General features: G+C 35.1%; 1 protein-coding gene across 1 annotated transcript; it reads right to left on the reverse strand.

Moving 5' to 3' along the window:
- Positions 1–7,037: 7,037 nt before the first annotated feature.
- LOC116020289 ((-)-germacrene D synthase-like) lies at positions 7,038–10,667 on the reverse strand. Its single transcript, XM_031260773.1, has 7 exons — positions 10,533–10,667; positions 9,264–9,543; positions 8,741–9,119; positions 8,312–8,530; positions 8,038–8,176; positions 7,616–7,867; positions 7,038–7,443 (listed from the first exon to the last, which is right to left on the reverse strand). The coding sequence occupies exons 1-7, from the start codon at positions 10,665–10,667 to the stop codon at positions 7,153–7,155; spliced, it is 1,695 nt and encodes a 564-aa protein (XP_031116633.1). The 3' UTR covers positions 7,038–7,152.
- Positions 10,668–10,901: the final 234 nt, after the last annotated feature.

Genomic DNA, 10,901 nt, shown 5'->3' on the forward strand with positions numbered 1-10,901 from the left:
CAAAGGGGAAGAATTTGGAAAGGAAAACTAGATCTAAAGTATTTGGTGCCTCCTACCCTACCTCTCTATCTAAAACTAATTGCCCAAAGGTCTGAAATAATGAGCTTTATATAGGGGAAATAAAATAGGGGCAAGATAGTATTTGGTGCCTCCTACCCTATTCTCGACGCGTCGAGCCATCGAGCCTTGAGGCTTCGACTATCGCTACGCGTGTGGAGGACGTGGGGAGTTACTGGAATGTTTCCACGCCCCTCCACACGCGTGTGAGGCTGCGTGGGAGGCTCCTGCGTCATGTTTTCTCCATTCTCTGCTCAGTTTCGGCCTTAAGTCCTCCGTTTAGCTGTAAAATAGCTTAAAAACATCTTCCACACTCTCGTTAGAAGTTTTGGTCACATTAGAATCTTAATGCATGAAATCCTTATGAAATGGGTGATAAACTATACAATTCTTGCCCTTAAATGACCCCTAAAATGAGCTATTCTTGGTGCTTATCAAAGTTTCACACTTTAACCTTGCTTGTCCTCAAGCTAGCATACTTTTCTAAACACTAATCATATAAGCACCAAGGATAATTCGTTCAAGCGATGTGTAGGTGTTCGGAGTTGAGTAGGTGAAATCCCCTACACTATCTACCAAATGTAGGAAATATGCTAAGGAAGTTAAGTCTCAAAAGATGGGTATAACATAAAAAGTTTTGTTCACACCTTCAAGCATGCAAGAGACAATAGGGTTTCACCTTGTATTTTCTAGGGGCCTCCAACTGATCCGACTAGTGGGAACGATGTTCACCCCTTAGCCAATTTCCAACCTAACGCCAAAGCCCCTTTACGTTAAAATAATTGAGGGCAGAGACATGGACCGCTCATCGCCATGGCTTGGGCGATCACTCTATTTTCTCACTTCCTAGGATAACGTTATCAGGCGACCCGACTTCACATGGAGCTCCATGCTTTTTCGAAGACAGTGCGATGGGTGCCTGAATCCTAGCGAAGTGGCTCACCTCCTCTCTATTTTCTCATCTTTCAGGATTTCTTCGGGGTAACCGACTTCAAATGGATCTCCATGCTTTTTCGAAGACGGTGCAATGGTTACCCCGTATCCAGACTAGATGGCTCACCTCTGCTTTTATCTCTAGGAGTGGCCTTTGCCTTTTTCTATTCACCATATATCAACCCCTCATGCCTTTTTCTTGGGATTAGGGATTTTCCACTCTAAGCTCACTTAGGCTCACCTTTTGCCCCATGTCCTGCTAAGATTAATTCAATTTCCGGGCTTCGTAATTTTTATCTTTCTAAAACTTAAGGGGTTCACACTCCCACTTCGAGAGATCCTTGACTGAGGTCCAAACAAAATACAAGGTGAAGACATGCAAGCACACATACAAATTTTCAATTTTGGGTCAAATTGTGCAAATTGGTGCAAGTGTAACTTCCAAAGCATATTTAGAACATTCGTATTTGGCATAAGGTTAGGAGCCCTCCTAGATAGTATTGGCAATAACACGCCCTCTAGTTCCTATACCTTATCACTCAATTAACCAACTATTTCAAGAAGCATAAATCCTTTCCGCACTTAAAAGTGAACATCGTCCTCGATGTTTCCATTAGGAACGGAGGAAAAAGGATTAGGGTCTCAAAAGATTGTACATTAAAGCATCTTTCCACACTTAAAGAGTGTACTATGGGCTTCAAATAAATATTCTAAAAATACTATACCCATTATAACAAAATCATACGACTCATCCTTTGTGAACCAAGGCAAATATGCTCATAAAAATTGGAAGAAAAGTTAGAAAGATATAACCTTATCTTCAGCTTACTGCCCCATCTATTCTCTTTAAGATGTCAGCTCATCATCCTCTCGCCTTTGGGTATTTGCTTAAAAGTTGTGATTATTGGCACGGCCAGACCTGGGAGACTTAGAAAAATTGGATGAAAAGAAAATAATGCACGAGAATCTGTCCAGGACCTGTCCACGCGACTCACACGCGTGATGGTCCTCGTGAGTCAGCACTGGAAAGTTTCCACGCTTGCCACCACGCGTGTGAGCAGGCGTGGTCAGCAGTGCTGATCACCTTCTTTGTCTCCTAGCTTTTGCCTTCCATGTTTGATCCGGTTTAGCTTATTTGTCATGGCTTAGCACCAAAATCACCTGCATTGTTAGTTCAAGCAAGGCTATTCTAAGAAAGAAAAACTACTAATAAACGAAGGAAAAGAAAAAGTAAACAAGAAATAAAGTTCTAATCTAAGGATAACGTTGGGACTGCCTCCCAAGTGCGCCATGGTTTAACGTCTCCTGGCCAGACGTTGTGTGCTCTATCCTTCGAAGCACACAGATTTTGGGACCTTACCAAGCGTGTCGTGAACTTTCACTTCAAGGAATGTCCCAAGATGGGAAACATCCTTGAATACCCACAAAGATAAAGGAAGAACAAAATGCATGGTTGGAAAAATTCTAGCATCAAACACCCTCCTTAACTCCTCTAGGATGGTGTCTACTTCCTTTTCTTTTTCCTCTCTTCCCCCCTACAGATCTTCTCATTTGTTTCAAACCATATCTCCTCACTCCCATCTTCATTTTCGAATGTAGTTAAGTCTCTCCACTCAACTTTCTCTATAAGATCAAATGTGAGAATCTCATCATTTTCTATCATCCCTTCCTCTCCTTCCCTTCTCTCATCTGCCCAAAAATTACTCTCACTCTCACAAGAGTAGAACGAAGCATCATCCCCCTCACTCATCAATTCATTTTCACCCAAGACAAAAGATTCATCTTCCAAAAAGTTAAAGCAATCATAATCATTAGCAAACAGGATAGAATCCTTACAATTATCAATCAATATATCAAAATTTTTCATGGAATCATCCTCCCGAAATTTAAAGCAATCATAATCACATGTAATGGAAATATTAATGCATAGGGAGTCATCCACACAAGTGTCAAGGGTAATTTCAATAAGAGCACAAGGATTTTCAAGAATATTAATGCAAGAAGGATTAGGAATTTTACCACACTTTGGCTCTTCATCTTCCCATACCGTCTCAATGTCTTCATCCTCACTCTCCATCTCTACCTCCTTTTGATCTTCCAATTAGAAGATTTGAACTTCTTCAAGCACCGGGGCATAACAATCCTCTACTCCTTCAAAACTCTCCTCTCCCCTAGCATTTTGCGCTTCTTCAACCTCTGGTACAATCCTTGGATGGGCTTCCAAAGTGGGGATGTCATCTATGATGGTGGAGTTGGCTTGGGACTCATTCATTTTCATAAGCTCCTCCATCATGGACAACATCTTCGTTTCAACCTCTTCTAATGGAAGTCCTTCCTCCCGGAGGGTAGCGAGATAGTCTTTTAGTTCGCTCTTGATTTCGGTTTTTAGTTTAGCCGTATCCTCCTTGGCCATCCTTGTGAATTCGTCAATTTTTGCTTTTAGAGTTTCAATTTCATCGGTGGCCGGTGGGATAGAATCATAAGGATTTGTACGGGTATTATATGGGAAAGAGGATGGTGTTTCAAAGGAATAGGTAGTATTGTTTTCTTCGTGGATTTGTGATGGAGGTGGGTAGTAGGTGTTTAGGTGGAAATTGTGGAATGAATTTGACTCAGGAGTATAGCTTGGGTCGATTGTTCTCATCATTTGTGCAGGCTTACTCTCTATGCTTTGGGATATTTCCTTAGAGCTTAATGAGTCAATTTCTTGAAAATTAGGTGATTGTGAAGGGTAATTTTCTTGTCTTCTTCTGTTTTCTCTTCCTTTGAATAAAATAATAGTAGGTAGGTATTGGCATTTGTGTTAGTAGTCTTGAACTCCCAACACCCTAGTTTGACTTTACCCACTTTTTATTTTCTCTATTATTGTGTTTTCTTCTCGTTAGTTTCACGAGCATTTTTCCTCTCGTTACTTTTACGAGCTTTTCATTTTCATTAGCATAAATCGTTTAGTTTGGTTTCAACAAGTGTTGATCTTATCCTGGGTGAGCAAAAAAGAATGATGATGAAGACCCAGATCTTTGATGAAGCTTTAAGCTCCCTGAAGGAACATAGCTTCATAGTTATGAAACAGTCTGCGATTCAAGTTTTCTATAGCATAGTTAGAAAAGTTGTTTCTATGTCTGACTGTAAGGAATGGTTTACTATTTCATTGATCATTGATGTAAACGTTTTATGTTATGAATTAATGGAATAGCTACGTTTACCTTCAAAAAAAAAAACCAACAACAACAACAACAACAACAATAATAATAATAATAATAATAATAAAACAACAGTACAATAACAATAATAGCATGAATAGGTTGAATAATAATAATAATAATAATAAACAACGTCGTGTAATAGGTTGACCCATTTTATTTTTTATGTTTTTTTTTAAAAAAAAATTCATAATTAAATACCGAAATACATTTGTATTTAACAACATTTAAGTTGTTTCATTCTCACAAAAAAATGACTAAAAGTGGACTGTCATCTATAAATCTAGAAAAAAAATAGAATTAACTTTAATAATGATAATTATATAAAATAATAATCAAAATTAAAAAAAAAACAAGAAGAAGAATTAAGGAAGCAGCTTTGAGTTTCCCCCACGTTTCCCACCGTCCCACATCGGTGGGAAAAGTGGGAATAGAGCCTCAAGGCTCTACTATTTCCTAATCCCATTGAGGGTTTGGTCTTCAACTCTAATATTTTTTTTAATTAATTAAGGGCGTTTTGAGAAAAATTATTTTTTCTTATTATTTCCCCTATATAAAGCTCATTATTTCAGACCTTTGGGCAATTAGTTTTAGATAGAGAGGTAGGGTAGGAGGCACCAAATACTTTAGGAAAACACAATAATAGGAAAACACAAGGAAGAGAAAACAGAAGAAGAAGATCTGTGACGGTGGTCGGAGGCGGACGGAGCTGCGACGGTGGTCGGGGCGGAAAAAGAGCGAGAGCAAACATAGAAGGTGACCAAAACCGCCGGCTCAAAGCTCCATTAGAGCTCCGGCCGGAGGCCAGCAGTGGAAGCCGGAGTTGAGCAGCAGAGAAAGGCGTTTGGTTTTAGAGAGAAAAAGGAGGCAGCATTAGGGTTTTCTTGATGGTATCTTTTGTTGTTATTATTATTGTTATTGTTATTGTTATTATTACCCTTTTAGGTTATTTTACATGTTAACCGCTAACCTAAACAACTAATCTTACCAAACATTTTTTTACAAAACACTAATATATATAATCCGTTAGTCAAACCCGTTAATACAATCTGTTGGTTAAATAAAATCATTGTCTAAATAAAAAAAATGGGTGCACAAAGACAACGATTTTAATAAACTGTTGTCTATTAAAGTGTGCTTAAATACAACACAAAAACGACAACAGTTAAACAAAATCGTTGTCTTTAAAAAAAATTAAACGCGCAAAGACAACAATTTTAAAAAACCGTTGTCTTTATAGTGTTGTGTATCCAACTGCACTTAGACAACACATCAATGACAATGGTTACATAAAATCGTTGTTTAATAAAAAAAATCGAATGCACATAGACAACAATTTTAAAAAACTATTGTCTTTGAAGCGTTGTGTATTAAAATGCGTTTAATAACATCAGACCAACAACAACGGCTAAATAAAATCATTGTCTTAAAAAAAACGCACAAAGACAATGGTTTTTAAATGTCGTTGTCTTTGTAGTATTGTGTATTCAAGTGCATTTAAAGACAACACACCAACGACAACGATTAAATCAAACCGTTGTCTAAATAAACAAACGAGTGCGCAAAGAAAGTGGTTTTTTAAAACCGCTGTCTTTGAAGTGTTGTCTATTCAAATGTGCTTAAAGACAACACACAAATGACAACGGTTAAATAAAATCGTTGTCTTAAAAAGAAAAATTGCGCAAAGATAACGGTTTTAAAAAAACCGTTGTCTTTGTAGTGTTGTGTATTCAAGTGCACTTAAAGACAACACACCAACGACAATAGTTACATAAAACTGTTATCTTTTATTTTTAAAATATGCACATAGACAACGGTTTTTAAAAATCGTTGTCTTTGCGGTGTTGTCTTTTGACAAAATGCACAAAAGACAACACACTAAAGACAACGGTTCGATAAAAACCGTTGTCTTTGATAAAAGTGTTGCGTCAAAGACAACGATTTTGTCCAAAAGTGTTGTCTTTTACACTAGTCACACCTTCACACACTTAATGCCACTAAGAGAGTAATTGGTGTTAAAGGAGAATAATTGCTTTGTCATCTTGTTTGGACAACTTTGGCTTGAATCACCACAAATGTGGAGTCTTTGGCTTGAATCACCACAAAAGTGGAGTCCAAAGAGAGCTTGAATCACCACAAAAGTGGAGTCTTTAATTGGCTTGAATTACCACAAAAGTGGAGTCCAAGGAGAAGTTGGAGCTGAGTGTAGTATTTGAACACTTATGTGCATCTCACTTTCTGTATACCTTGATTTTATTCTCTAATCTTGAATCCCCTATTTAGCATATATGTTTGTTTGTCTTATTTCCCTATGTGACTTTTTTTACGGTTCCGTATACCTTGATTTTATTCTCTAATATTGAATCCCGTATTTAGCATATATGTTTGTTTGTCCTATTTCCCTATGTGACTTTTTTTTACGAGTGGCGCAGATACCAAATTAAAGCATGTGCTCCATCCAACAAAAAGCGTAAGCTAATAGTTGGACTTCACATTTATGTTTATATTATATTTATGCTCACACTTGATACACCTACTTTCATATGGTTTGATACTTCATAATACTTCAAATATTTGTTTGTTGTCATATTGTGCTACAAACATTAAATAATAGTGTATAGCACTTATATATTATTAGTAGCAAATATGAATCGATGAGTCAATCAAACATATATTATTCTTTGGAAGACATAGCAACTCACATAGAAATTATGTTATATAGTTACATGCCACTCTTTATTCTAAACCCAAGCATAAAATTGAAAACAAAAGCAATGCAACTAAGATAGCATTACATGTCACTTTTTATTTTGAACCACAACATAAAGAAAACAACATTGAATGTGGGGAAAAAACACTGCTAGTCACTCTTTATTCGAACTAGAACATAAAACTGAAAACATTAAAGAAAAACCATCATACTCACACTTGTAAATTTAGTTTTTTTCATTTTTCATATTCACTGGATCGGATTAACCAACGTAGAGGTAATGATCTGCTTCAACTTGGTTTTAGAATGTGTATACAAATCTCCATCATGGTATAGCAAATCTATAACTCTTGTAAGGTTGAGAATTCGGGTGAGTATAGGCATAGGGAAAACAGTAGGCTTAAGACATTCTTGGTTAATGTCTTTCCAGGCATTGATGACTCGTTCTTGCAACTCTGTCGTGGTCTCTTCTTTTGATTTTCCATATTCTTTCATAAAGATTTGTACAGATGATTCAAAGTGTCCTCTTTGTTGTTCAAACTATATAAACGGTACAAATTTGGTGTGAGAAAATTTCCAAATAGGAATATAATAAGTAAAGAATATTGATATACCATGCCAAGAAATTATCAATAAACCAATTTTTAAATTGTAAAACCAATTGACTAAAAGTCATAAAATTAAAATTAATTTGGATAATATATATTGATACCTCATATCCAGTTATGTCATCCATTAATCTGCCAACGATTTCGGAAGCTCTAACAATTAATGGTCCGCTAATCATCCAATCAAAGGCTTCTTTAGTTAAAAAGTCTTCTTGCATGCCTACTAAAGAAGTTGTTGCTAGCATCGTGTAACCTGAAGTTACCAATGCAACCTTCATGTACTCTTCAAATGTTGGAGAGCAACCATCATTATACCACTTGGATTCATCATGATATGCTCCCACTAATTTTGTCATCTTAAAATTGAACATATAGGAAATCAAAGTTTTAATATAATGTATAATTTATACATAACGAACCAACTTTATTAATTAATTGTTAAGGTTTCAATGTGGTCAAATCTAAAGAGTAAGACTAATTAAATAAAATACAACCATAATTGGGAATTAAATCAAAACGATAGTACCTCAATTTTTGCATAGTTGACCCGATACGATGCACCTTCATTAGATAACTCTTTCTCCATTTCAGCATAAGTATCAAGAAGGTAAATGTAAGTAGACCTCATATATTCTGGTAATTGATTTGTAGCACTAACATCCCATCTGTATATAGCAAAAGTATATATGTATATGGTTTTAATGAACCCTAGTTTTGCAACAATTATCATACAAAAAGAAAATGAAAATGGTTATTGGAATTCCTGAAGAATATAATGATGATAGAATTGAAAATTGGACCTTTGGACTGCATCAGTGAAAAGTTTGAGCTCATCAGAGGTTCCATAAACATCATAAATATCATCAATAATCGAAGTTAGAGAAATGATTTTAAGAATAAATTTCCTTGCGAGCTGATATTTTGGTTCAAAATACGTTCCCAATGTCCAAAAGTAGCATTCCACCAACCTATCTCTTGCAAAAGGCAGTTTATTTGGGACATCTAATCCTTTCCACCACCTACATTTTGACAATAAAAATTAGAAAATACAAATTAAATTTTACAAAATTATACTATTTATTTGTTCAAAAAGAAAACATAATCCTAGTATTTTCAATATCCTTAAAATATTGTTATAATTAATAGGAAAAGAATCTAGCAAGTTAAATGGGAGAGAGATGGAGGGAGTATATGCGTGCTTGAATATTGAAATAGCTAAAAAAATTTACCTTGTAAGACTGCCTAGCTCTCTTTGATGTTGCTTCTGCAGCAAGTTAAAGTCCAATTTTGCAAATTTCAGCAATAAAGCATCTTGTGTTCCATTAGGTTCATAAGATGATATGAATTTTTGTGCGTCTAGCCTCGTTAATCTCCTGCGAATTGGCTGCTTTAGTGCTTCACTCACTTGTGATCTAAGAGGATTGCTCAAGTGTGGTAGCCCTAGCATGGATTCTAGGTGAGAAGTGGTAAATGTTAGTGCTTCCTCCAAAATCTGCTCCCCATGCACTCTAAGATGTGATGCTTCGTACAAGCTCAACATTGCTTGTACATTCTTCGTCAACAATTCTTTGAACTTTCCATTACCGTCCTTGAACTTTTCAAACACATCTGTTAAAATATTAATGCAGAGTTAAAAATGTATTACTTCAAACTTTAGAACTTGATTGTATATAATCTTACCAGTTTATTCTATATATTATTTCATGCATATAACTATTTTGTTAGTAGTATTTAATTTTATTCTATACTCACTTGCTAATAAGTGATAGCCATCTTGTCTAAGCAGTCGAAAGCGCAAAGAGACAACATAAAGATCATTCTCATCTTCCCCATCATTGAAATCATCATATGCCTTGAATATATATTCCAATGAAGCGTCAATCTCATTTTCAAATTGATAACACACTCCTAAACGTTGGATCTTGTTAATCAAGTCCAATTTTTGGGAAGAAATGTTTGGGACTTCCACGAGCATGTTCTTTATCTCTTCTTTCAATTTTTGATGCTCTAGCAAATCTTGTGTATCCACTTCCTGTGTATACAACAATTTATTTTCTTTAAAAATATAATATTACTGACATCAATCAAAGCTAATTTAAGCTGGAAATAGATAGACTATTTAGTACCCGCATATAATATATAAACATAAATTAGCTAGCAATTCAGCCCAACTATTAACTTATATATATGTTTTTAATTGGGATGGGCCATATGTTTCAATTTCGTATCAGAGTCTATCCATGTCAAAGGTCCTGAGTTCACATCTCCCAAAAAAAATGCAATTCAACAATCAATAATTTATGCTACTTTGACACATAAATAAGTACTTGATCTAATAACCCATGTATGATGAGTATTAGGTCTGTAAAAATATAACCAATAGGGAGAAAGAAATAGGTGAGTGGGTGAGAAGGAGATTAATTTACCGAGAATGATAATGAAATTTAACTATTATTCTTTACAGAAAAGACAGTCTATTATACAATTTAAGAGCATATCAGACCAACAAACACTGTTTTCTAATTTTCATACTAATTACGCAATAGAATATATTTCTGCTTTATATATTACTCCCTCAATTCTAATTTATATGTCTGATCCAATTAACGAGATTTGACTAGAGTTATTTTTAACTTCTCGTAATAATAATATTAAGTTTAGTATTAATATACAAAAATACCATGTTTAGTGGCCCTATATTTACCACTCACAAACATGACATTCTAGATCCTTAATGTGACATGTTTTAATTGGTTAAAATATGAAATAAAAGGAAAAGCAAACCAATTAGAACTAAGTCACATAAAGATTAGAGTGACAAGTTGGGTAGAAACATTAAATAAGAATTTTCCTATGCAAAATTTATATATTTAAAAACTACATAAAAGTACTATTTAATCTAAATAAATAAACAAAAAAAAAGTAGTTTGTTTGACCAATTAATAGTAAATATGAAAGGTAAAACGGGAGACTAATTAATTTATCGTTTAATTTTAAAGACTAAAAGTGTATGTAGGTTACCATGGGCTGAGAAGCATAAGTAAGGAAGTAATCTCCCCAAATGGTTGGATGAAAATTTGCAGAGCGACGAGTAACTTCATCCATTGGAGTTTGGTTTGATGGAAGAGCTGATAGGAGTTGGGAATTGGCAGCCATTTCTGGTAAGAGAAGAAGAGAGAGAGAGAGAGAGGGGAAGAAGCTAAGTAGGAGAACAACAAAGAAACAGATTCTGTTTTACATGTATGTTGTCGGAGGTTGCTTCCTATTTATAGTATTTGCGTGCTCGAGCCTGTCAATAACTGTGTGCTATAAAAAGCCTTTGTGGGAAATGATGATGACAAATTAAGAAACAAAAAATGCGTAAAAAAACGTGGAGTATTATTGTTTAAT

This window comes from Ipomoea triloba, chromosome 5 (assembly GCF_003576645.1).
Source record: "Ipomoea triloba cultivar NCNSP0323 chromosome 5, ASM357664v1".
NCBI classification, from domain to species: domain Eukaryota; kingdom Viridiplantae; phylum Streptophyta; class Magnoliopsida; order Solanales; family Convolvulaceae; genus Ipomoea; species Ipomoea triloba.

Bases quoted from the DNA above. Each gene is read 5' to 3' on its own strand.
- LOC116020289 (XM_031260773.1), bottom strand. From the start codon at position 10,667: ATGGCTGCCAATTCCCAACTCCTATCAGCTCTTCCATCAAACCAAACT. The intron at 9,544-10,532 runs GTAACCTACATA...TTGTATACACAG, and splicing joins CTTATGCTTCTCAGCCCATG to GAAGTGGATACACAAGATTT. The intron at 8,177-8,311 runs GTCCAATTTTCA...TGCTATATACAG, and splicing joins TTCACTGATGCAGTCCAAAG to ATGGGATGTTAGTGCTACAA.